The sequence below is a fragment of the Entelurus aequoreus genome, linkage group LG09 (assembly GCF_033978785.1).
Source record: "Entelurus aequoreus isolate RoL-2023_Sb linkage group LG09, RoL_Eaeq_v1.1, whole genome shotgun sequence".
Taxonomy (NCBI): Eukaryota; Metazoa; Chordata; class Actinopteri; order Syngnathiformes; family Syngnathidae; genus Entelurus; species Entelurus aequoreus.
This window is the reverse complement of record NC_084739.1, coordinates 69,702,215-69,730,173: the sequence shown is the minus strand read 5'-3', so window position 1 is coordinate 69,730,173 and position 27,959 is coordinate 69,702,215. Positions and strand designations below refer to the sequence as shown.

The window sequence follows — 27,959 nt, the reverse complement described above, 5'->3', positions numbered from 1 at the left end:
GCATAAGCTATAAGGAAGGGAGTTGTCCTGCACTCCATGGAACAGAACTACAGGAATTAAATTGTAAAGCGAGAAGGACAAAGGTATGTCATTTCTAGATCTGAGATACTTCTATGTAAATATGATAAGTATATTTGTTGTTGTTGTCGTTACCAACGCATTAATGTCTGGTGCAAGTACAATAAGCCATTCTTTGGTTCAATGTTAGTGTTAGGATCCGCTGCTCGGATCACAGTTTGTTTACTCTTTAGTGTCACGTGTGTTTTCAGCACCTTGTTTTTGTTTCTGTTGCTATGACGGCAGATTGTGATCACCTGCCTCTGGTTAGCGTTCGGGACGCGCACCTGTTGCCCGAGCGCTAATCAGAGGGCTATTTAGTCTTTGCCCGGGCCTCACTCGGCCTGGCTTGCTAATTTGCTTATATGCAACAAGTAACGACCACTTTGATTCCTGCTAGCTTTCATGCTATATTACTTTTGCTTGCTAGCTCCCATGCTAGTCCCTTTGTTTTTGTCTTTTGTGCTATGTACACGTCTTTGTTTTTTCCCTGCTATGATTTATTTGCTTAAATAAATCATTTTCCTACCTGCACGCTGTGTCCGAAGCCGTCTGCATTCCTGGGAGAACGATCGCGCACCACGATGCGACCAGGTCGTTAGTTAGCAAGCTATCCTGCAGAGATCCTGTAATAGATGTGCTGTGAAATAACACCAGGACAAGCTACTGGACTTCATTTGATAAAGTGTCCTCTACCGTCTTCTCAGACATTTCAAGTGCAGGCGCACAAAAGTCCTAAAAGTAGTTGACAGTAAAACAAAAGTCCCAAATAAGTGGACTGTAAGACAATGCGTTCTGCAGTGTACAGCAGCGTTTTTCAACCTTTTTTCAGCCAAGGTACATTTTTTTTGCGTTGAAAAAATGCGGAGGCACACCAACAGCAGAAATGATTTAAAAAACAAAACTCAGTTGACAGTAAAAAGTCGTTGTCGCAATTGTTGGATATAAATCAATCTTTATTTATATAGCCCTAAATCACAAAAGTCTCAAAGGGCTGCACAAGCCACAACGACATCCTCGGTACAGAGCCCACATAAGGGACGTCGATGTGAATGACTATGAGAAACCTTGGAGAGGACTTTAAAGCATAACCAAGCATGCATCACTATAGCTCTTGTCTCAAAGTAGGTGTACTGTCACCACCTGTCACATCACACCCTGACTTATTTGGACTTTTTTGCTGTTTTCCTGTGTGTAGTGTTTTACTTCTGGTCTTGCGCTCCTATTTTGGTGGCTTTTTGTCTTTTGTTATTTTCCTGTAGCAGTTTCATGTCTTCCTTTGAGCAATATTTCCCGCATCTACTTTGTTTTAGCAATCAAGAATATTTCAGTTGTTTTTATCCTTATTCGTGGGGATATTGTTGATTGTCATGTCGTGTTTGGATGTACTTTGTGGACGCCGTCTTTGCTCCACAGTAAGTCTTTGCTGTCGTCCAGCACTCTGTTTTTGTTTACTCTGTAGACAGTTCAGTTTTAGTTTCGTTCTGCATAGCCTTCCCTAAGCTTCAATGCCTTTTCTTAGGGGCACTCACATTTTGTTTATTTTTGGTTTAAGCATTAGACACCTTTTTACCTGCACCCTGCCTCCCGCTGTTTCCGGCATCTACAAAGCAATTAGCTACCTGCTGCCACCCACTGATATGGAAGAGTATTACACGGTTACTCTGCCGAGCTCTAGACAGCACCGACACTCAACAACAACACATCATTTGCAGACTATAATTACTGGTTTGCAAAAAATATTTTTAACCCAAATAGGTGAAATTACATAATCTCCCACGGCACACCGGACTGTATCTCACGGCACAGTGGTTGAAAAACACCGGTGTACAGGACACATGGCAAAAGAAGATTGATTGACAATGGTCTACAGTCCCTTCGCCAATCAGGATGCAGAACACAATGCGCAATCATGTGCTGTGAAAAAAAAGAAAAAAAGGAGCAACCCTGTAAAATAATACACACACAAAATAGATCCGTGTAACAGCGAGGCCGTGTAAAGTGAAGCGTGTTGTAGCGAGGGAACACTGCATTAGTTTCACCTTGTAAATGCCATCCATCCATCCATCTTCTTCCGCTTATCAGAGGTCGGGTCGCGGGTGCAGCAACTTAAGCAGAGAAGCCCAGACTTCCCTCTCCCCAGCCGGGAGACAGTCTTCCCAACGTGTCCTGGGTCTTCCCCGTGGCCTCCTACCGGTCGGACGTTCCCGAAACACCTCCCTAGGGAGGCGTTCGGGTGGCATCCTGACCAGATGCCCGAACCACCTCATCTGGCTCCTCTCCATGTGGAGGAGCAGCGGCTTTACTTTGAGCTCCCCCCGAATGGCAGAGCTTCTCACCCTATCTCTAAGGGAGAGCCCTGCCACCCGGCGGAGGAAACTCATTTCGGCCGCTTGTACCTGTGATCTTGTCCTTTCGGTCATAACCCAAAGCTCATGACCATAGGGGAGGATAGGAACTATGATCGACCGGTAAATTGAGAGCTTTGCCTTCCGGCTCAGCTCCTTCTTCACCACAACGGATCGATACAGCGTCCGCATTACTGAAGACGCCTCACCGATCCGCCTGTCCCGCCTGTCGATCTCACGATCCACTCTTCCCTCACTCGTGAACAAGACTCCTAGGTACTTGAACTCCTCCACTTGGGGCAGGGTCTCCTCCCCAACCCGGAGATGGCATTTCACCCTTTTCCGGGCGAGAACCATGGAGTCGGACTTGGAGGTGCTGATTCCCATCCCAGTCGCGTCACACTCGGCTGTGAACCGATCTAGTGAGAGCTGAAGATCCTGGCCAGATGAAGCCATCAGGACCACATCATCTGCAAAAAGCAGAGACCTAATCCTGCAGCCACCAAACTGGATCCCCTTAACGCCTTGACTGCGCCTAGAAATTCTGTCCATAAAAGTTATGAACAGAATCGGTGACAAAGGGCAGCCTTGGCAGAGTCCAACCCTCACTGGAAACGTGTCCGACTTACTGCCGGCAATGCGGACCAAGCTCTGACACTGATCGTACAGGGAGAGGACCGCCACAATCAGACAGTCCGATACCCCATACTCTCTGAGCACGGTCGAATGCCTTCTCCAAGTCCACAAATCACATGTAGACTGGTTGGGCAAACTCCCATGCACCCTCAAGGATCCTGCCGAGAGTATAGAGCTGGTCCACAGTTCCATGACCAGGACGAAAACCACACTGTTCCTCCTGAATCCGAGGTTTGACTATCCGGCGTAGCCTCCTCTCCAGTACACCCGAATATACCTTACCGGGAAGGCTGAGGAGTGTGATCCCCCGATAGTTGGAACACACCCTCCGGTTCCCCTTCTTAAAGAGAGGAACCACCACCCCGGTCTGCCAATCCAGAGGTACCGCCCCCGTTGTCCATGCGATGCTGCAGAGTCTTGTCAACCAAGACAGCCCCACAGCATCCAGAGTCTTAAGGAACTCCGTGTAACGATCTGGTGTGGTGGAACCCAAGGATGCAGAGACTTTTAGCGTGCTATCAATGGTCTTTCTCTTTATTCAAGAGGTATAGCACACGATGGCAAAAACAAAGGCGATGGTGGCAAATACACAAAAACACACCATGTAAAAACTACTAATATAAATTACTTACAAAAAAAACCAAAAGCGCTAGACAAGGCTAGGAAAAATACTTCACGAAAGAAGTAATACTGAAAAAAACAAAATACAAAAGTACAAAACAAAGGCGCTAGACAAGGCTCGGAATAATACAGGCAAACCTGAGAAGATGCACAAGACGAACTAGTGAGTCCGCTGGTGAGTCTAAAATACCAATGCGTCTGAAGCAAGCAGTGACAAAGTTCCGGCGCTCACAGGCCGTCAGCAGCAAGGTTAAATAGGCTGCTTCTAATCAATGTCAGGTGTGTGCTGCTGCCTTGCGCCAGCTGCACTCCATACTGTGGACGAGAGAGAGAGTGAACATGGTGTGCAGACAACAGAAATGAGCAAGGAAATTTCAGATTACCACACTCCGGGCGGCTCTCATCCACCCGGGGCCCTGCCACCAAGGAGCTTTTTAACTACCTCAGCAACCTCAGCCCCAGAAATGGAAGAGCCCACCACAGATTCCCCAGGCACTGCTTCCTCATAGGAAGACGTGTTGGTGGGATTGAGGAGGACTTCGAAGTATTCCCTCCACCGATCCACAACATCCGCAGTTGAGGTCAGCAGAACACCATCCGCACCATACACGGTGTTGACAGTGCACTGCTTCACCTTCCTGAGGCGGCGGATGGTGGTCCAGAATCGCTTCGAAGCCATCCGAAAGTTGTTTTCCATGGCTTCCCCATCATGCAACAGTTCCCGCCCTGAAATGTACATCATGTAACAGTTCCCGCCCTGAAATGTACATCATGCAACAGTTCCCGCCCTGAAATGTACATCATGTAACAGTTCCCGCCCTGAAATGTACATCATGTAACAGTTCCCGCCCACACAGCCAACAACTTCAGGAGATGGTAACTTGGAAACGGGGCATTTGAGAAGAAAAACACATTTTCCATACATTAGCCGCACCGCAGATATCCACCTTGTGAAATGGCTTACAGTATTTACTCAGAAATATCTAGTAAAGGTTTACTTACATACCTTAAGTGTTTCCAAACGGTGTCTGTAACACGGCAGTAAAACGGCTGATCAAACAAAATAGAAGTCACGGCGCAAGCTAGCTCTCCGATCAGCTAGACCGGGGGTCGGCAACCCGCGGCTCTAGAGCCGCATGCGGCTCTTTAGCGCCGCCCTGGCGGCTCTCTGGAGCTTTTTTAAAAAATGTATGAAAAATGGAAAAAGATGAGGGGAAAAAAACCTTTTTTTTGTGTTAATATGGTTTCTGTAGGAGGACAAACATGACACAAACCTCCCTAATTGTTATAAAGCACACTGTTTATATTAAACATGCTTCACTGATTCGAGTATTTGGCGAGCGCCGTTTTGTCCTACTAATTTTGGCGGTCCTTGAACTCACCGTATAGTTTGTTTACATGTTTAACTTTCTCCGACTTTCTAGGAGTGTTTTACGCCACTTCTTTTTCTGTCTCATTTTGTCCACCAATCTTAACGTTGTGCATGAGTGCACAAAGGTGAGTTTTGTTGATGTTATTGACTTGTGTGGAGTGCTAACCGGACATATTTGGTCACTGGATGACTGCAAGCTAATCGATGCTAACATGCTATTTAGGCTAGCTATATGTACATATTGCATCATTATGCCTCATTTGTAGCTATATTTGAGCTCATTTAGTTTCTTTTAAGTCCTCTTAATTCAATTTATATCTTATGACACACTATCTGTATGTAACAGGGCTTTTAATTTGTTGCAGCTCCAGACATATTTGGTCACTGGATGACTGCAAGCTAATCGATGCTAACATGCTATTTAGGCTAGCTATATGTACATATTGCATCATTATGCCTCATTTGTAGCTATATTAGAGCTCATTTAGTTTCCTTTAAGTCCTCTTAATTCAATTTATATCTCATGACACACTATCTGTATGTAACAGGGCTTTTAATTTGTTGCGGCTCCATACAGATTTGTTTTTGTATTTTTGGTCCAATATGGCTCTTTCAACATTTTGGGTTGCCGACCCCTGAGCTAGACAGACTCCATAACTCCACGGTGACGTGAAACTGAAACGATAGGAAAAGAATGAATACTAATACAGCGTTTCCACAGAGTGTTTCCAGAGCCTGAAATAGGGGTTTCAGGGACAGACGCGGTAAGAGATTTTTACAACAAAGTTCTAAAGCTTAGTGATATATCACATATATCAGATCGTAGGTGGGTTTTTGTTTTACCTTTTGCGTTCATATTTCGCTGTGTTTGTTGCATTTTTGTTGCGTTTCGCTTGATTGTAAGGGGAGAGGGGGTGTGACGCTCATATGTTGTCAATATTCAATGTTTTATTTTTCATAGTTAATATGGTAAATCCCACATTCTTTATTTTCATGTACATTCCGGGTGTCTCATTCAGTCAAAAAATGTACAATTCTATTCCGTTTTTTCAGGTGGTCTGTCATAACGTTTTATCATTCAATCAGGGCCCCCGAGTCAAAATAATTGCCCAGGCCTGCACTAGAGTACTGTATTGTTTAACTGTAATGTTGATGCTTGCCACCATAGCTCCTGCATGGAGAGTAACTTGTAGCGGACATTTTCCAGGTATCTTGCCCATCACTGAGCGTCTGAGGAAGATGAAGGTGGAGATGTGGAAGGTGCACGCCACGCTGCAGGATGGCATGGCGAGGAGTTGGATACCTCCAAATGCGGTAATGAAACTAGGCATGCATGAAACCCCCTGCCAGGTCAGCGTTGCACGTGAAAATATGTTCATTGGCTTAGCCTAAAACATCGTCCATTTTTACACTTGATTCATCCCACAAGAAGGAAATGTGCAATAATCCTCTCATCATCTTGATATGCCACACCTGTGAGGTGGGATGGATTATCTTGGCAAAGAACGCACATTTGAGAGGAATTGGTCACCTTGCTCACACGGGTGAATGAATGATGAATGAATGATAGGTGGTGGTCGGAGGGGCCGTAGGCACAAACTGGCAGCCTCGCTTCCGTCAGTCTACCTCAGGGCAGCTGTGGCTACAAATGTAGCTTACCACCACCAAGTGTGAATGAAGGATGGGTTCCCACTTCTCTGAGCGCTTTGAGTTATTTATAATAATACAAACCCCGTTTCCATATGAGGTGGGAAATTGTGTTAGATGTAAATATAAATGGAATACAATAATTTGCAAATCATTTTCAAGCCATATTCAGTTGAATATGCTACAAAGACAACATATTTGATGTTCAAACTGATAAACATTAACTTTATATGTTCAAACTGATAAACATTAACTTTATATGTTCAAACTGATAAACATTAACTTTAGAATTTGATGGCAGCAACACGTGACAAAGAAGTTGGGAAAGGTGGCAATAAATACTGATAAAGTTGAGGAATGCTCATCAAACACTTATTTGGAACATCCCACAGGTGTGCAGGCTAATTGGGAACAGGTGGGTGCCATGATTGGGTATAAAAGTAGATTCCATGAAATGCTCAGTCATTCACAAACAAGGACGGGGCGAGGGTCACCACTTTGTCAACAAATGTGTGAGCAAATTGTTGAACAGTTTAAGAACAACCTTTCTCAAGCAGCTATTGCAAGGAATTTAGGGATTTCACCATCTACGCTCCGTAATATCATCAAAGGGTTCAGAGAATCTGGAGAAATCACTGCACGTAAGCAGCTAAGCCCGTGACCTTCCATCCCTCAGGCGGTACTGCATCAACAAGCGACATCAGTGTGTAAAGGATATCACCACATGGGCTCAGGAACACTTCAGAAACCCACTGTCAGTAACTACAGTTGGTCGCTACATCTGTAAGTGCAAGTTAAAACTCTCCTATGCAAGGCGAAAACCGTTTATCAACAACACCCAGAACCGCCGTCGGCTTCGCTGGGCCTGAGCTCATCTAAGATGGACTGATACAAAGTGGAAAAGTGGTCTGACGAGTCCACATTTCAAATTGTTTTTGGAAACTGTGGACGTCGTGTCCAAAGGACCAAAGAGGAAAAGAACCATCCGGATTGTTATAGGCACAAAGTGTAAAAGGCAGCATGTGTGATGGTATGGGGGTGAATTAGTGCCCAAGACATGGGTAACTTACACATCTGTGAAGGCACCATTAATGCTGAAAGGTACATACAGCTTTTGGAGCAACATGTGTTGCCATCCAAGCAACGTTACCATGGACGCCCCTGCTTATTTCAGCAAGACAATGCCAAGCCAGGTGTTACATCAACGTGGCTTCATAGTAAAAGAGTGCGGGTACTAGACTGGCCTGCCTGTAGTCCAGACCTGTCTCCCATTGAAAATGTGTGAAGCCTAAAATAGCAGAAGGGAGACCCCCGGACTGTTGAACAACTTAAGCTGTACATCAAGCAAGAATGGGAAAGAATTCCACCTGAGAAGCTTCAAAAATGTGTCTCCTCAGTTCCCAAACCTTTACTGAGTGTTGTTAAAAGGAAAGGCCATGTAACACAGTGGTGAACATGCCCTTTCCCAACTACTTTGGCACGTGTTGCAGCCATGAAATTCTAAGTTAATTATTATTTGCAAAACCAATTTTTTTTATCAGTTTGAACATCAAATATGTTGTCTTTGTAGTGCATGCAACTGAATATGGCTTGAAAATTATTTGCAAATCATTGTATTCCGTTTATATTTACATCTAACACAATTTCCCAACTCATATGGAAACGGGGTTTGTATTTTGCATTGTACTTTAGTTGCTTTATTGAGTTTACAACACCCTGGCGCTGTTTTGTACTGTTGTTTGTACTGTTTCTGTACTTGTTTTGATTATAATTATTTATTTGCTTGTATGTAAACGTTGCGTATTATAGATGAAGGTTTATAAAAATAAATACAGAAATGTTAAAAAAAACTTCCCCCCCAGGAAAATCCTGTGACTTAACACATTTGACATCTTTTAATCAACAGAAATCCTTCACCTGGTACATCAAAAAATGTTTACACTTCCAAGCGAATGTAAAAGGTTCCAAAAATAGTCTTTATCCTTTTTGGCACAAGCCCGTCACCAAATGTTTGTGTTTGTGTAAAAATTATTACGCGGTGATCGCGGTCCCAAAAATAAACCTTTCTTTCATTATGTCCAGAAAAAGTCACTTTATGTTACTATAGAGTCCTTTTAACGAATGGGTTTGATGGTTTATCACAAACCTTAAAGGCCTACTGAAATGATTTTTTTTTTAATTTAAACGGGGATAGCAGATCCATTTTATGTGTCATACTTGATCATTTCGCGATATTGCTATATTTTTGCTGAAAGGATTTAGTATAGAACATCGACGATAAAGTTTGCAACTTTTGGTCTCTGATTAAAAAAAAGCCTTGCCTGTACCGGAAGTAGCGTGACGTAGTAAGTTGTTCGCCTCCTCATATTTTCCTATTGTTTTCAATGCAGCTAGAGCGATTCGGACCGAGAAAGCGACGATTACCCCATACATTTGAGCGAGGATGAAAGATTTGTGGATGAGGAAAGTGAGAGTGAAGGACTAGAGTGCAGTGCAGGACAGATCTGTTTTCGCTCTGACCGTAACTTAGGTACAAGCTGGCTCATTGGATTCCACACTTTCTCCTTTTTCTATTGTGGATCACAGATTTGTATTTTAAACCACCTCGGATACTATATCCTCTGGAAAATGAGAGTCGAGAACGCGAAATGGACATTCACAGTGACTTTTATCTCCACGACAATACATCGGTGAAGCACTTTAGCTACGAGCTAACGTGATAGCATCATGCTTAACTGCATATAGAAATAGAAGAAATAAACCCCTGACTGGAAGGATAGATAGAAAATTAACAATACTATTAAACCAGGGACATGTAAATACACGGTTAATGCTTTCCAGGCTGGCGAAGGTTAACAATGCTGTTGCTAACGACGCCATTGAATTTAACTTAGTAACGGGACCTCACAGAGCTATGCTAAAAACATTAGCTATCCACCTACGCCAGCCAGCCCTCATCAACACCCGTGCTCACCTGCGTTCCAGCGATCGACGGAAGGACGAAGGACTTCACCACGATCATCCGTGCGGTCGGTGGCTAGCGTCGGCTAGCGCGTCTGCTATCCAAGTCAAAGTCTTCCTGGTTGTGTTGCTGTAGTCCGCCGCTAATACACCGATCCCACCAACAACTTTCTTCTTTGCAGTCTCCATTGTTCATTAGAAAAATTGCAAAAGATTCACCAACACAGATGTCCAGAATACTGTGGAATTTTGAGATGAAAACAGAGCTTTTTTGTATTGGATTCAATGGGGTACCGATACTTCTGTTTCACTGGTTACGTCACGCGCAAACGTCAACCTAACCGAGACGTTTTCAACCGGAAGTGTGGCGGGAAATTTAAAATGTCACTTTATAAGTTAACCCGGCCGTATTGGCATGTGTTGCAATGTTAAGATGTCATCATTGATATATAAACTATCAGACTGCGTGGTCGCTAGTAGTGGCTTTCAGTAGGCCTTTAATGAAAGAAGTCCTTTGTTCACCTGCACCATGTGCTTTTACCATGAATTGATTAACGTGGACCCCGACTTAAACAAGTTGAAAAACTTATTGGGGTGTTACCATTTAGTGGTCAATTGTACGGAATATGTACTGTACTGTGCAATCTCCTTATAAAAGTTTCAATCAATCAAAAAAAACGCTTTGGGCTTGCTTCCCGTTTGCTGCGCAATCCCGTCGGCTGTATTTCCACAGCACTTCTTTGGCAACTTGAAGTGGCATAAAACACTGAAATCAAAATCGAAAATGAAAAATGTAAATAAAGCCTTTTTTTCTCCTCTATTGACAGCAGTGTTGGCGCTAGGAATGTTCAGAATCAAGTCATAAAAATGGGGTCCCAGCAGGGGCGTCACTAGCTTTTAAGGACAGGGGGGGCTTAGCCCCCAGGAAATGCACAGGATGGCATTAGCCTCTATGTTATTCATTCACAACATAGAGGCTAATGCTCACAATACAATAATTGTTTGTTCCCAAATATTTTGAAGTTGCACAGATTACATTTTGGGCACAAATGTGACTAAAATGGCTGTAAATTCAAGCCCACTTAATTACTTGAATTAAAGTAATATCTGGATCGGGATCATTTGGCTTTTATATATATATATATATATATATATATATATATATATATATATATATATATATATATATATATATATATATATATATATATATATATATATATATATATATATATATATATATATATTATGGCAAGCCGTTAAGGAAATTAAATATGTATGGAAGTCTGAATAGAAATGAGAAACATTTATATATACTGTAAATAAGAAAGACTTAGTCTGCTGATCTGAAAAAGAGCCAAAGCTATCAAAGAGCTGAGGGACCATCTTCAAAGTGCAATGCTGGAACAAATAATGCAAACAATAAAATGTAACTTCCAGGGCTTGAGATTAACGTAGTCCCGTCGTCCCGGGGACGGTGAAAAAAAATGCACGGGACAAAATGAAATGCTCCCCGGGACGATGGCTTTTAACCATTATTTTTTCTTTTTCTTTGTATTTATTAATTTTACATTTTATATTAAATGTCTTGGTTTTTCCTCCCTCTGAAAATCCTATGCAATATTCAACAAGCCATCCTATAATAATATAACAGCTATTAATGTAACAATACAATAAAACAAATATATTTAATGATGTTTTTTTCATTATTTTAACAATAGGCTAATGTATATTGCTTTATATAGATTCTACCAGAAACACACAACTTAAAAACTAAATTATTTACAATTGCAGACACAAGGTTGAGTGAATAATGACAGGTTATATGATTATTTATTTAAACTCATATTCGGGCCACTTTATAATGAATATGTCGGCATGTATTTGTAAAAAAAATAAATAAATAAAATAAAATAAAAAAATGTACCCAAATTATTTAGGGGGGCTTAAGAATATTTTAGGGGGGCTTGAGCCCCCCTAAAACAGGCCTAACAACGCCAATGGGTCCCACCGTACATTTTTGAGGTCCCACTTTTTTGTAAGTGTTTTGAAAACAAATGATAAAAGTATGCATTATGCTGTTATATCTCACATCCTATGTTGTGTTTTGGAAAAATCTTGTCATAAACGTTACTTCAGTCTTTAAAAAAACTTATAAAAAAAGAAAACAAATGTGTATGCATATGTAAATGTATTCAGTTATAAACATTCATTCACTTTCTTCTGTCCTTCATGGATCTAAACTTTACCGCTGCTGCTAGTTTTTATTGAATAAGTTGTAGGTGTATTTATTTCAGTATAAAAGTGTAAAGAGTGTTTTGCTTGGGTCATAAAATGATGATAATGGTGTGCCAGGGGCCAGGGCATACACTGTAAAAAAAATTCTGTAAAAAAAACGGTCATCTACTGGCAGCTACGGCTGCCAAACAAAAAGCATAAAATTATAGTAAAACATTGTAAACCAAATAATGATGAAAAACATTATATTTACAGAAATTTTCATGAAACGTTTTGCGGAAAAAATATCGTAATTTTACAGATTTTTACTAAATTATTAAGATCAACCACCTTTAATAAAGTGACGATGCAAACAGTTCTGCAGAAAAATACCTTTATTCTACACTTAGATTGTTAGTATGGACATAGACTTTTATATAACAAGCTACATATTTAATGAAAGATAATTACTGTAATTTTACATGAATTTGAAATTAATTTAAGAAAACAGAAAATGCTATGTACAATTAATTTGGTATTTTTCTGTAAAAAAAAATAGAAATATACATAGTTTGTCATTACTGGCATATTACTTAAAATAACAGGCGGATTGTTTATTTACAGATAATGTCTTCAATTCTACAGTTTTATAAACTATTGAAAAAAAAAAAGAGAAATTACAGTATTTAGAGTAAATTAACCATAAAAATAGGATTTTTTTTTTACAGTGTAGATATATTATTTAACGCTCGGATCCCCGCAGTCTACATCAACTTCACATCCATCCCTCATTTCAAAATGTTTAATGCAGTTTTTTTTTATGTTGCTTTTTTCAAAATGTTTAACACGTTTTTTTTTTTTATGTTGCTTCTTTTGTTTGTTTTTTTTCTGCCCTTTTTTTGTCAAACAAAACTATGTTTTTTATGGCAAACACACAAAATATGCAAAACCTTCCACCAGAAATATTTTTCAAAGTGTTAATATTTGATGGGTTTTTTTGAAACTTTTATTAGTAGATTGCACAGTGATTCCGTACAATTGACCACTAAATGGTAACACCCCAATAAGTTGTTCAACTTGTTTAAGTCGGGGTCCACTTAAATTGATTCATGATACAAATATATACTAACATCATAATACAGTCATCACACAAGATAATCATCAAGAGTATATACATTGAATTATCGAGAGCCACTAGGGCGGCGCTAAAGAGCCCGGCCTATATAGCTCTATATAAATATAATAATTCACTTCACTTCACTTTAAAACATTATCTGTGGGCCGCAAATGGCCTCCGGGCCACACTTTTGACACCCTTCTTATAGATAATAAATTTTAACAAGTCTTATCGCACGTCACTACAAGTCGCACGTATTTGAATCTCTTCAGAAGAATAGCTCTTTTATCCTTTAATGCAGGGGTCACCAACGCGGTGCCCGCGGGCACCAGGTAGCCCGTAAGGACCAGATGAGTAGCCCGCCGGCCTGTTCTAAAAATAGCTCAAATAGCAGCACTTAGCAGTGAGCTGCCTCTATTTTTTAAATTTTATTTATTTACTTGCAAGCTGGTCTCGCTTTGCTCGACATTTTTAATTCTAACAGAGACAAAACTCAAATAGAATTTGAAAATCCAAGAAAATATTTTAAAGACTTGGTCTTCACTTGTTTAAATAAATTCATTCCTTTTTTTTTACTTTGCTTCTTATAACTTTCAGAAAGACAATTTTAGAGAAAAAATACAACCTTAAAAATGATTTTAGGATTTTTAAACATGTATACCTTTTAAATTCCTTCCTCTTCTTTCCTGACAATTTAAATCAATGTTCAAGTAAACTTTTTTTTATTGTTGTAAAGAATAATAAATAAATTTTAATTTAATTCTTCATTTTAGCTGTTTTTTCGACGAAGAATATTTGTGAAATATTTCTTCAAACTTATTATGATTAAAATTAAAAAAAAATATTATGGCAAATCTAGAAAATCTGTAGAATCAAATTTAAATTCAAAATCTGGATGTTTGTAAAATGTTTGTTCTGGAAAATCTAGAAGAAATAATGATTTGTCTTTGTTAGAAATATAGCTTGTTCCAATTTGTTATATATTCTAGCAAAGTGTAGATTGGATTTTAACCTATTTAAAACATGTAATTAAAATTCTAAAATTAATCTTAATCAGGAAAAATTACTAATGATGTTCCAAAAATTATTTTTTAAATTTTTTCAAAAAGATTCGAATTAGCTAGTTTTTCTGTTCTTTTTTTTCGGTTGAATTTTGAATTTTAAAGAGTCGAAATTGAAGATAAACTATGTTTCAAAATTTAATTGTCATTTTTTTAGTGTTTTCTCCTCTTTTAAACCGTTCAATTAAGTGTAAATATCATTAATTATTAATAATAACATAGAGTTAAAGTTAAATTGAGCAAATTGGCTATTTCTGGCAATGTATTTAAGTGTGTATCAAACTGGTAGCCCTTCGCATTAATCAGTACCCAAGAAGTAGCTCTTGGTTTCAAAAAGGTTGGTGACCCCTGCTTTAATGTCTTCAAAAGAATATTCGGTTAGCTCTTTTAAGTCTAGAGTTTGGAGGCACACACAAGATATAGCTGGTCTGTGTGGGGACATTCTCAACTTTCCAGAGAAGAAGATGGAGCTATCTAACGACGTGAGTGTGTTCTTTTTTTCAACAATTTGTTTTAACTTTTATCTTCGTGGATTTTGTATCGTTCTATATTTGAATGATTTATGACTTTATCCTGCCCGGAAAAGGACAGTTTGTACGTTCTGTGGTGTAATGAGATTTAAAATGTGTGGCTAGTCTGATGTTGAATTGAGAACCCAAGTAGTTAGTCAAAAGATGCGATACAAATACGAAGCGTAAGAGTAATATTGTCGTTTTTGAGCTGTGAAAGCTATGATGCTGTGCTCCGAATTTGGATTATTTACGGAAAATGGTCGCCCTTGTAACACCGTCTGTTGTAATGTTGTCGTTTTTGAGTCACTTTAATTCGGTCTTTTAAGAAAATAACTACTTTAGTTGCTTTATTGAGTTAGTTTACAATTGATTGATTGATTGAGACTTTTATTAGTAGGTTGCACAGTGAAGTACATATTCCGTACAATTGACCACTAAATGGTAACACCCGAATAAGTTTTTCAACTTGTTTAAGTCGGGGTCCACTTAAATTGATTCATGATACAGATATATACTATCATATATACTATCATCATAATACAGTCATCACACAAGATAATCACATTGAATTATTTACATTATTTACAATCAGGAGTGTGGAGGGGGGGTGGGGTGGGGGGGGGGGGGGGATATGGACATCAAGTAGTGGACATAGAGAGAGAGAGAGAGAGAGAGAGAGAGAGAGAGAGAGAGATCAGAAGGCATAAGAAAAAGAATCTGCATTTGATTGTTTACATTTGATTATTAGCAATCCGGGGAGGGTGTTAGTTTAGGGTTGTAGCTGCCTGGAGGTGAACTTTTATAGCGGTTTTGAAGGAGGATAGAGATGCCCTTTCTTTTATACCTGTTGGGAGCGCATTCCACATTGATGTGGCATAGAAAGAGAATGAGTTAAGACCTTTGTTAGTTCGGAATCTGGGTTTAACGTGGTTAGTGGAGCACCCCCTGGTGTTGTGGTTATGGCGGTCATTTACGTTAAGGAAGTAGTTTGACATGTACTTCGGTATCAGGGAGGTGTAGCGGATTTTATAGACTAGGCTCAGTGCAAGTTGTTTAACTCTGTCCTCCACCTTGAGCCAGCCCACTTTACAGAAGTGGGTAGGAGTGAGGTGGGATCTGGGGTGGAGGTCTAGAAGTAACCTGACTAGCTTGTTCTGAGATGTTTGGAGTTTAGATTTGAGGGTTTTGGAGGTGCTAGGGTACCAGGAGGTGCATGCGTAATCGAAAAAGGGTTGAACGAGAGTTCCCGCCAGAATCCTCAAGGTGCTTTTGTTGACCAGAGAGGAAATTCTGTAGAGAAATCTCGTTCGTTGGTTAACCTTTTTGATTACCTTGGTTGCCATTTTATCACACCCTGGCGCTGTTTTGTACTGTTGTTTGTACTGTTTCATCCAGGCCTGGCCCTAACCAATCTGGCGCCCTAGGCAAGATTTTAGGTGGCGCCCCCCCACATCGGCAGTGAAGTGTATATACTCACAAGAAACCGAATAGCTTTGTCTTTGACCTTTTTTTTTACTTAAAGAAAGCAAATTAACATATTATATGAGAATGTTATGTTATGATTATCTTTAACCGAATCACAGCAGTGCTCAAATTAAAAAAACAGCATTCCCTCTCATGTTATATTGCTTAATTACCATTAATGATGTGCACTTTAACAACTAGGCTTACAACTACACCTAATATATAAAGGGGTGGAAAAGTGACTATTACCTGCAGGGCAAACATTAGCTAACCAGAAGGCAATAACAATGTAAAGAAAAAACACCTGCTTAAAAGATCTAATACAAATGTCCCTGAGGAATGTAAGGTGGGACTCCTGTAATTACCTAACGTTACATTATTATTTTCCATAACAATTTAGCCCCCTCCACAATATTAACCCGACGTTAAAACAGAACTAGCTATTTATTGATTAGCAATTGCCGAATTATTTGACATTAGCTTAATGCTAAAAAGCCAGGTTACTATCACATTCTGTAACAGACAAATAATTTCATGTAGGCTAACGTTACCTACCTGCTACCTCTGTCTTTTTCTCGTTTCTCCTCCTCTTCTTTTCTATTTTTTCTTCCCTGGGCACCTGACAGTTTTGGCCGTTTTGACATCTTGTGTTGATTTTTTGATGTGGTAAGAGTCATGATACGGGAAGGGAGGGGGCGCACCGTGCGGGAGAATGGGGGCGTAATGTTGTAACAAATAATATTTCTATTAAATAGGCTTTACTTTGCATTTTAATTTACGTGGGATTATTTTTTGTATTTAGAATTTTTTTTTCTTTTTTTTCTCCAACATTTGTGGCACTGGCGTGGCGCCCCCTGATGGATTTGCCTATACGGCCTATGCCACGGGCCGGCCCTGGTTTCATCCCCTCCTGCTCCGGCATACATTTAATAAAGTCAAATACAAATAAGGCAACAAGAGAAGTATACCACACTTCTCTTTTGTAAAGTCAATGTGAACAGCCGACACGCGCATCTACATCCGGGGTGTCCAAACTTTTTCCACTGAGGGCTGCATTCTGAAAAATCAAAGCAAGCGGGGGCCATTTTGATATTTTTTTATTTTAAAAAACAATACAATGTATGTATAAAAAAGATACATTTAGGCCTCCTCAGGCTTGATCCCGGGGACCCCAAAGGGTTTTGGTCAAAAATATATTAAAAATGTGTCATTATTCAGTATTATTATTTTTATTATTATTCAAGTTTTAAATCTCTAGATCAGGGGTCACCAACCTTTTTGAAAGCAAGAGCTACTTCTTGGGTACTGATTTAATGCGAAGGGCTACCAGTTTGATACACACTTAAATAAATGGCCAGAAATAGCCAATTTTCTCAATTTACCTTTAACTCTGTTATTACTAATAATTAATGATATTTATCTTTATGGAAATGATCATCTTAATGATTTCTCACAATAAATATATATAGGAACAGATAAATATCAATATGCAACACTTTATTTGTATATTTTCTCTAAGTGCACATTTTTCAAATTGAACATTTTCAAATGATCACTTTTAAGACAGTCTTGTGAAATCTCAATATCCCATTTTAACTAGCTAGCCACTAACATTTTTGAACAAATCATGAATTACTTTGCACCATGTTTGTACAAATAATAACTCATGTAAAATACAAAAGTCAACTCAAATTTTGAAATAAATCATGTCACACTTTGAACTGGACACCAAATCTGTTATCTGTTTATTGTCAGTTAGTGAAGACCAAGTCTTTAAAATATTTTCTTGGATTTTTAAATTCTATTTGAGTTTTGTCTCTTAGAATTAAAAATGTCGAGCAAAGCGAGACCAACTTGCTAGTAAATAAATAACATTTAAAAAATAGGGGCAGCTCACTGGTAAGTGCTTGTCAAGTGTTTTGCTTTTTTCACTGTGCTTATCCCACACTTGAAGGGATGTACCAATGCTGAATGTGGCTTCTGGATTTCACTCAAAAGACCAGACCGGAGTTACTTTTTTCCTTTTATTTTCCTTTAGTTTGCAACAGTTTTTCCAACGAAGAAACAGCTTATTTTTTCTTCTTTAGTCTTTTTAGCAGTCTTTAGCAGTGTTAGTAGACTTTAGTTTCTTTAGCTGTCATTAGCTGTCTTTAGTAGCCTTTAGCTCAGACCTGGGCATTCTGCGGCCCGCGGGCCGCATCCGGTCCTTTGTGCGTCCCTGTCCGGCCCGCGTGAGGCCAATTATAAATTACAAAATAAATTTTAAAAAGTATCTATGTCGAGTGTGCAATACAACGGTGCTGCTTTTGTTTTGAAAATCGTTATTTGTATTACTTCCGTGTGGACGTATGCGTGTGCGTGATTGTGAGTGAATGTGAACAGCTGCAATCACAAATTACAAAATAAAGTTGAAAAAACATCTATGTCGTGCGCGCAATACAACTGTGCTGCTTTTATTTTGAAAAGTATTAATTTATGGGCGTGTGTCCGTGTGTAACCTGTGAGTGAAGGTGCACATGCAGCGACAAGTGATGCACGGTTTACACCCGAGACGCTAAAAAGAGAAAAGTTGATGAGGAATGGCGTGTTTTCAACAAGACATGGACTGCCAAGCAACGTTCCCTCTAAGGTGCGCGCCTGCGCAATTGCGCACTGCTCAAGCGTCCGCTGCGCGCAGCAAATATATGCCGCGCACCAAATCAAATCCCATCTGAATTCTAAACAAAATAAACATATTTATTCTATGTAATTTTGCAATGCAACTTTGAGTGACAGTGACAACAAGCGGCCCTAACGGTGTTCGTCAACACCGTTCAATTGAACGCCGTTCAATTATTGTAACGTCTATCGAGATGCTTCGAGGACAGGAATTATATCGATCACTTTATTGAGCAAAACTGTTTATATTCGGACATAACCACACCAAAAACACGAGTTTTCACACTTCTATCTGGAAAAACTAGTCATTTTCTGCCGTACAAACCAGGCCAAAACCAACTTGTCATCTGTCACCAACACGCATAGCACTAAACCAGTGGTGCGTTTATGGCCACACAAAAAGTCGGACAACTCAAACACCACACAAAGTTACACTATGACTCCTCATACGTGTGCTTATTTTACTGTCATTTATTATTAATGTTAATTTATTTATATTAGTCATGGAATCCACACACTATGTTGAAGTATTACTATTATTATTAATTATTATTATTATTATTTATCTTACGGCATATATCAAAAATAATATTGAGCAAAATTTAATTGAAATATTGTCGATGTGGCCCTCCAGCAGTGCTCGGGTAGCTCATGCGGCCCCCGGTAAAAATTAATTGCCCACCCCTGCTGTAGCTTCTTTAGTAGGTGAAAAACCTTTAAGGACAAAACACCACAAGATTAACATGCCGTAAAAAATCAATCAATTATCAATCCCATAATTTACAATTATTAATTAGGCTATCAAACACTTAACAATTAAACAAGTGCAAGAAAATTGATTAATATTTTCCCTTTAAGTTAATTCAGATTTTAAACACATTGTCTCAACATAAATGCACCAAGATACATATAAAATACATTTAACACCAGAAACACAATAGATAAATGCAGCAGAAAACCCAATATGCAAATACATAAACACCTAACCAATTAACCACCTATTTTAGATACATATTTAAAATCCATATCCAATATAAATATATTAATTTAGCAGTGAAAATCTTAAACGCTGTCTACTGGTAGAAAAATACCCCTTTTCTATGCCCTCACTAGCAGCCAATGATCCAACAGGCACAACAGGTGCGCCACACCCACAAAGAGAAATAAAGTGCAATCTTACCGGCTGTCCGTTCAGCTTTTGGTTTTGGTACACTTTTATCTGTAATGAACCAAACCTTTCTCCACTCTGCGCTGGCGTCTTTTGTACTCCTTGATTTGACACAGCTGTCTTAATTACCCGGCTCGCGCACCAGCAGACGAGACGGGAGCGTGCCGCGTTATACCTGCGCGTGAACGTAAACTGATAATAATGCCGAATTATATACATTTCCTGGGGTTGCCTAGGTGAACAGGGATGTGGATGTGCTCTAAAATAAAATATAATTTTATTATGTGGGGTTTGGCTGGTTGCCAAGCAGCCGCAGTTACGCGCTCGCGCATCAGCTGACGAGACAGCTGTTCGCCGCTACAGTGCTGCTATTCGAGCTATTTTTAGAACAGGCCAGCGGGCGACTCATCTGGTCCTTACGGGCGACCTGGTGCCCGCGGGCACCGCGTTGGTGACCCCTGCTCTAGATCAACATTAGGTCTATCTGTCAATATAACGGTTTTAAAGATTGAAGTTGTATGCTCTTGTTGTCAAAGAAAACCCTATTTTTTATGGAAAAAATACAAAATATGCAATATTTTCCCACAATAAAATTTTTAAGTGGAATATTTGAGATTATATAATAATTGGCGCCACATTGATTTTAATTCATTATTATCTTTTGAGCAATGACACTTAAAAACAAATCACACAAAAATTATTGGGGATCCAAATAATTATAGTGTTAAAAAATAAATTCTATTTTTTTTTACTGTTTACTTTTAACACAATAATCTCGAGATCAACTTCAGATCTGTCCGTCAATTATACGTTTTATTGTTGTTTATGTTTTTCGTTTGTTCCTTTTAGGCCCTTTAAAAAAACAGTTTTTTATATGGCAAACACAAAATATGCAACATTTTCCCCCAAAATATCTAAAATGTGACGTAATTGGAGCCTTGAATAGGTCAATAATTCATAATGACATTGATTTTGATTCATTATTATTTTTTAAAGAAAGAAACAGCCTGCATGGCAGCTTTGTGTTATTAGAGTAAACATTGCTACATTTTCTTGTTACATTTCACCTGTTTGCTCTTTTATACCACTTATCATGTTTTTAATTTTTTTCAATCGTAAATGAAATGCTCCCCGGGACGATGGCTTTTAACCATTTTTTTTTTCTTTGTATGTATTTATTCATTTTACATTTTATATTAAATGTCTTGGTTTTTCCTCCCTCTGAAAATCCTTTGAAATGTTTAACAAGCCATCCTATAATAATATAACAGCTATTAATGTAACAATACAATAAAACAAATATATTTGATGTTTTTTTCATTATTTTAACAATAGGCTAATGTTACTTCTGTCAATTATACGTTTTAATGTTGTTTATGTTTTTCGTTTGTTCCTTGTAGGCCCTTTAAAAACAGCTCAGTTTTTTTTTTATATGGCAAACACAAAATATGCAACATTTTCCCCCAAAATATCTCAAATGTGACGTAATTGGAGCCTTGAATAGGTCAATAATTCATAATGACATTGATTTTGATTCATTATTATTTTTTAAAGAAAGAAACAGCCTGCATGGCAGCTTTGTGTTACTAGAGTAAACATTGCTACATTTTCTTGTTACATTTCACCTGTTTGCTCTTTTATACCACTATCATGTTTTTAATTTTTTTCAATCGTATTTTTAAAATGTGCCGTGGGGCCGTTAAAAAATGACCTGCAGGCCACAAATGGCTAACCCAACTTTGTAACGCGTTAGTCCCAACACTGGTAACTAATATTGATACTGTTGTTGATAATATTAATTTTTGTTTCACTACTTTTGGTTTGTTCTGTGTCGTGTTTGTGTCTCCTCTCAATTGCTCTGTTTATTGCAGTTCTGAGTGTTGCTGGGTCGGGTTTGCTTTTGGAATTGGATTGCATTGTTATGATATTGCTGTGTATTGTTTTGTTGGATTGATTACTTAAAATGAAATAAAAAATGTAACTCCTCTCTGAGCTGCCACCTTACCGTGGTAGAGGAGTTTGCGTGTCCCAATGATCCTAGGAGCTATGTTGTCCGGGGGCTTTATGCCCCCTGGTAGGGTCTCCCAAGACAAACTGGTCCTAGGTGAGGGATCAGACAAAGAGCAGCTCGAAGACCTCCATGAAAAATAAAAACAAAGGACCCACATTTCCCTCTCCCGGACGCGGGTCACCGGGGCCCCCCTCTGGAGCCAGGCCCGGAGGTGGGGCACGATGGCGAGCGTCTGGTGGCCAGGCCTGTCCCCATTGGGCCCGGCCGGGCACAGCCCGAAGAGGCAACGTGGGTCCCCCCTCCAATGGGCTCACCACCCATAGCAGGGGTCATGGAGGTCGGGTGCGATGTGAGCTGGGCGGCAGCCGAAGGCAGGGCACTTGGCGGTCCGATCCTCAGGTACAGAAGCTAGCTCTTGGGACGTGGAACGTCACCTCGCTGGGGGGAAGGAGCCTGAGCTAGTGCGTGAGGTGGAGAAGTTCCGGCTAGATATAGTCGGACTCACTTCGACGCACAGCAAGGGCTCTGGAACCAGTTCTCTCGAGAGGGGCTGGACTCTCTTCCACTCTGGCGTTGCCGGCAGTGAGAGGCGACGGGCTGGGGTGGCAATTCTTGTTGCCCCCCGGCTCAGAGCATGCATGTTGGAGTTCAACCCAGTGGACGAGAGGGTAGATTCCCTCCGCCTTTGGGTGGGGGAACGGGTCCTGACTGTGGTTTGCGTTTATGCGCCAAACCGCAGCTCAGAGTACCCACCCTTTTTGGATTCACTCGAGGGAGTGCTCCCCCGGGTGATTCCCTCGTTCTACTGGGGGACTTCAACGCTCATGTTGGCAACGACAGTGAAACCTGGAGAGGCGTGATTGAGAAGAATGGCCGCCCGGATCTGAACCCGAGCGGTGTTTTGTTATTGGACTTCTGTGCCCGTCACAGATTGTCCATAACGAACACCATGTTCAAACATAAGGGTGTCCATATGTGCACTTGGCACCAGGACACCCTAGGCCGCAGTTCCATGATCGACTTTGTAGTTCTGTCATCGGATTTGCGGCCTCATGTTTTGGACACTCGGGTGAAGAGAGGGGCGGAGCTTTCTACCGATCACCACCTGGTGGTGAGTTGGCTGCGATGGTGGGGGAGGATGCAGGACAGACCTGGCAGGCCCAAACGCATTGTGAGGGTCTGCTGGGAACATCTGGCAGAGTCTCCTGTCAGAGAGAGTTTCAATTCCCACCTCCGGAAGAACTTTGAACATGTCACGAGGGAGGTGCTAGACATTGAGTCCGAATGGACCATGTTCCGCGCCTCTATTGTCGAGACGGCTGATTGGAGCTGTGGCCGCATGGTAGTTGGTGCCTGTCGTGGCGGTAATCCTAGAACCCATTGGTAGACACCAGCGGTGAGGGATGCCGTCAAGCTGAAGAAGGAGTCCTATCGGGTTCTTTTGGCTCATAGGACTCCTGAGGCAGCGGACAGGTACCGACAGGCCAAGCAGTGTGCGGCTTAAGCAGTCGGGGAGGCAAAAACTCGGACATGGGAGGAGTTTGGGGAAGCCATGGAAAACGACTTCCGGACGGCTTCGAAGCGATTCTGGACCACCATCTGCCGCCTCAGGAAGGGGAAGCAGTGCACTATCAACACCGTGTATGGTGAGGATGGTGTTCTGCTGACCTCGACTGCGGATGTTGTGGATCGGTGGAGGGAATACTTCGAAGACCTCTTCAATCCCACCAACACGTCTTCCTATGAGGAAGCAGTGCCTGGGGAATCTGTGGTGGGCTCTCCTATTTCTGGGGCTGAGGTTGCTGAGGTAGTTAAAAAGCTCCTCTGTGGCAAGGCCCCGGGGGTGGATGAGATCCGCCCGGAGTTCCTTAAGGCTCTGGATGCTGTGGGGCTGTCTTGGTTGACAAGACTTTGCAGCATCGTGTGGACATCGGGGGAAGTACCTCTGGATTGGCAGACCGGGGTGGTGGTTCCTCTCTTTAAGAAGGGGAACCGGAGGGTGTGTTCTAACTATCGTGGGATCACACTCCTCAGCCTTCCCGGTAAGGTCTGTTCAGGTGTACTGGAGAGGAGGCTACGCCGGATAGTCGAACCTCAGATTCAGGAGGAACAGTGTGGTTTTCGTCCTGGTCGTGGAACTGTGGACCAGCTCTATACTCTCGGCAGGGTCCTTGAGGGTGCATGGGAGTTTGCCCAACCAGTCTACATGTGTTTTGTGGACTTGGAGAAGGCATTCGACCGTGTCCCTCAGGAAGTCCTGTGGGGAGTGCTCAGAGAGTATGGGGTATCGGACTGTCTGATTGTGGCGGTCCGCTCCCTGTATGATCAGTGCCAGAGCTTGGTCCTCATTGCCGGCAGTAAGTCGGACACGTTTCCAGTGAGGGACTCCCCCAAGGCTGCCCTTTGTCACCCATTCTGTTCATAACTTTTATGGACAGAATTTCTAGGCGCAGTCAAGGCGTTGAGGGGATCTGGTTTGGTGGCTGCAGGATTAGGTCTCTGCTTTTTGCAGATGATGTGGTCCTGATGGCTTCATCTGGCCAGGATCTTCAGCTCTCACTGGATCGGTTCGCAGCTGAGTGTGAAGCGACTGGAATGAGAATCAGCACCTCCAAGTCCGAGTCCATGGTTCTCACCCGGAAAAGGGTGGAGTGCCATCTCCGGGTTGCGGAGGAGACCCTGCCCCAAGTGGAGGAGTTCAAGTACCTCGGAGTCTTGTTCACGAGTGAGGGAAGAGTGGATCGTGAGATCGACAGGCGGATCGGTGCGGCGTCTTCAGTAATGCGGACGCTGTATCGATCCGTTGTGGTGAAGGAGCTGAGCCGGAAGGCAAAGCTCTCAATTTAGCGGTCGATCTACGTTCCCATCCTCACCTATGGTCATGAGCTTTGGGTTATGACCGAAAGGACAAGATCACGGGTACAAGCGGCCGAAATGAGTTTCCTCCGCCGGGTGGCGGGGCTCTCCCTTAGAGATAGGGTGAGAAGCTCTGCCATCCGGGGGGAGCTCAAAGTAAAGCCGCTGCTCCTCCACATCGAGAGGAGCCAGATGAGGTGGTTCGGGCATCTGGTCAGAATGCCACCCGAACGCCTCCCTAGGGAGGTGTTTAGGGCACGTCCGACCGGTAGGAGGCCACGGGGAAGACCCAGGACACGTTGGGAAGACTATATCTCCCGGCTGGCCTGGGAACGCCTCGGGATCCCCCGGGAGGAGCTGGACGAAGTGGCATCAATAAATAAATACATTTTAAAAAATCTGCGATGACGTGGCGACTTGTCCAGGGTGTACCCCGCCTTCCGCCCGATTGTAGCTGAGATAGGCTCCAGCGACCCCAAAAGGGACAAGCGGTAGAAAATGGAAGGATGGGCATTAAAAACAAAATAGATTTAAAAAAAATGAGAATTCGAATCGATTTTTTTCCCACACCCCAATTCATATTTTGCTGTTTGTTCCATTTTTGTTGTTTTGCTTGATTGTAAAAGATTTTGATCTTTTTTTTAAACTTTTTATCAGTCTTATTGTGACTGTTTGTATTGTGTGTTTAGCTTTTACACTCTGTTACTGCAATTATCACGCCATATTGATTGCCAGTATTTACTTGTGTTGAACAGGAACTCATATTGGCCGAAATGGCGCCACGCCATAGGGAAGCAATGGAGGCCAAAATGCGTGGCATGGTGCACAGGAGCCAACAGGCCGCGCTTAAAACTGCCAAGGCAACTAACCGAGCTGAGAGGGCTTCTGCCAAGAGAGCTCTCGACGCTCTCGACGCTGAGCGGGCTTCCACCAAGAGAGCTCTCGACGCTGAGAGGGCTTCCACCAAGAGAGCTCTCGACGCTGAGAGGGCTTCCACCAAGAGAGCTCTCGACGCTCTCTACGCTGAGAGGGCTTCCACCAAGAGAGCTCTTGACGCTGAGAGGGCTTCCACCAAGAGCGCTCGTGACGCTGACAGGGCTTTCGCCGAGAGAGCTTTCGACGATCTCTACGCTGAGAGGGCTTCCACCAAGAGAGCTTTCGACGCTCTCTACGCTGAGAGGGCTTCCACCAAGAGAGCTCTTGACGCTGAGAGGGCTTCCACCAAGAGCGCTCGTGACGCTGACAGGGCTTTCGCCGAGAGAGCTTTCGACGCTCTCTACGCTGAGAGGGCTTCCTCCAAGAGAGCTCTCGACGCTGAGAGGGCTTCCTTCAAGAGAGCTCTTGACGCTAAGAGGGCTTCCACCAAGAGAGCTCTCGACGCTGAGAGGGCTTCTACCAAGAGAGCTCTCGACGCTGAGAGGAGCGCCCTCAATTGGAAATGTAAGGAACGTAGATTCTACAATCTGACATTACAATATTGTGGTTAAATTTAAACCATCTCTTGCAGCGAAGTTTCTGAAGGCAAAACGGGACTATGAAATAGTGCTGGCACAGGTATGACTACTTAAGTGGGCTGATAATGAACTGTTTCATTTGTAACTTGTATTTCTGTATCTTGACCTCCAAACACAGTTGGAAAGAGGTGGCCCGCCGCCGGCTTGTGAGTAATTGTGTTCATATACTTCAAACTGGAGGAAGAATTACTGATAACTTTTTCTCCACAGCTCAAACGGCTGGAGATGGTGAAGACAGTGGTCCTGCCGATGATAACAGCCAGGACGTGGACAACCAAAGCCTGCTGCCTTGTGAGTACTTGTGTTCATATACTTCAAAACTGGAGGAGTATTCTGTGATAACTTTTTCTCCACAGCTCAAACGGCTGGAGATGGTGAAGACAGTGGTCCTGCCGATGATACCAGCCAGGACGAGGACATCCAAAACCCGCCGCCCTGTGACTACTTCTGTTCATATACTTCAAAACCGGAGGAGTATTTTGTGATAACTTTTTCTCAACAGCTCAAGCTCCTGGAGATGGTGAAGACAGTGGTCCTGCCGATGATAACAGCCAGGACGTGGACGTGGACGTGGACAACCAAAGCCTGCTGCCTTGTGAGTACTTGTGTTCATATACTTCAAAACTGGAGGAGTATTCTGTGATAACTTTTTCTCCACAGCTCAACGTCCTGGAGATGGTGGCAATGTTGGGGATGAAGGTACCAGCCAGGACCCAAAGACACACATAACTTCACTGATACATACGTACATATTTGTGTAAATATCACTCATTCTGATTGACGTCTTTTTTATTAAAGGTGTGTGTGCTGGTGAGAAGGTCAATATCATCCATCCATCCATCCCATTTTCTACCGCTTGTCCTTTTTGAGGTGGTGGGGGGGTCGCTGGAGCCTATCTCAGCCACTTGTTTAATAAAATTATTATTGACAATGCTACAACAATGTGTTCAAATGAATGGCGTAAAATCAGACTGAATAATTAGTGATTTGCGTGTGCCACAAGGATCTATTTTCAAATATACACACATACATACTGTTACAGTCCAGCACCTAGAGCAGGGGTGTCAAACTCAAATACAGAGTGGGCCAAAATGTAACAAACTCAAATACAGAGTGGGCCAAAATGTAAAACTGAACAAAGCCGCGGGCCACTTTTAATAGGGACCCAAACAAGTTTTGCATTGAATATTGAACAAGGAAGGCTTATATAACTTTATAGTGACATGCAACATCCAGTTGCAAATAATAATAATAATAATTAAAAAATATCAATGGCATATTGATATAAAAATTGAAATAAAAATGAAAATTTCTATTTGCAGCCTTCTGAGGTAAATATCAACATTAACTTTTTCCACAGGCTAATAAATTAGAAAATAAAATAACAATGAATAAACCAACCATTCAGGACTTTAAACTGCTCAGTGATCTAATCTGATGTGCCCAAGCCAGATACCTGCCATCTTTTCTTGGATGCTAGTTCATTCATGTCGGGGCTCAGGCTTTGAGCTGAGGCAACCTTCATTATCCAACGAAGGTGTTCATCAGTCATTATATCTCATAGTCCACCCGGACCACAGTCTTGGGGGCGTGCCTTTAAGGTCCTCCACGAGCTGTTGTTACAAGATATGTGCGGCTTCTGTATGAACACACACGGGAATGCAACGCATACTTGGTCAACAGCCATACAGGTCACACTGAGTGGCGGTATAAACAACTTTAACACTGTTACAAATATG

The 27,959-nt window shown here is 41.6% G+C and overlaps 1 protein-coding gene across 3 annotated transcripts; it reads left to right on the top strand.

Moving 5' to 3' along the window:
* Nucleotides 1-27,893, top strand: LOC133656940 (M protein, serotype 24-like). Of its 3 annotated transcripts, none has more exons than XM_062057820.1 (10): nucleotides 1-83; nucleotides 6,242-6,348; nucleotides 25,462-26,146; nucleotides 26,214-26,260; nucleotides 26,339-26,366; nucleotides 26,431-26,511; nucleotides 26,577-26,657; nucleotides 26,723-26,815; nucleotides 26,881-26,919; nucleotides 27,019-27,888. In XM_062057820.1, exons 2-10 carry the CDS (start codon nucleotides 6,274-6,276, stop codon nucleotides 27,087-27,089), a joined length of 1,200 nt encoding a protein of 399 aa, XP_061913804.1. In that variant the 5' UTR covers nucleotides 1-83; nucleotides 6,242-6,273; the 3' UTR covers nucleotides 27,090-27,888. The 3 variants fall into 3 exon arrangements, with proteins under 3 accessions (XP_061913804.1, XP_061913806.1, XP_061913805.1); XM_062057821.1 differs by lacking the exon at nucleotides 1-83 and adding an exon at nucleotides 5,106-5,159 and having other exon boundaries at nucleotides 27,019-27,893; XM_062057822.1 differs by lacking the exon at nucleotides 26,577-26,657 and having other exon boundaries at nucleotides 27,019-27,886.
* Nucleotides 27,894-27,959: the final 66 nt, after the last annotated feature.

Coding starts and splice junctions, on each gene's coding strand:
- LOC133656940 (XM_062057821.1), top strand. CDS start 6,274: ATGAAGGTGGAGATGTGGAAGGTGCACGCCACGCTGCAGGATGGCATG. Junction 26,261..26,338: donor ATGAAATAGTGCTGGCACAG/GTATGACTACTT, acceptor CTCCAAACACAG/TTGGAAAGAGGTGGCCCGCC. Junction 26,658..26,722: donor CATCCAAAACCCGCCGCCCT/GTGACTACTTCT, acceptor TTTTCTCAACAG/CTCAAGCTCCTGGAGATGGT.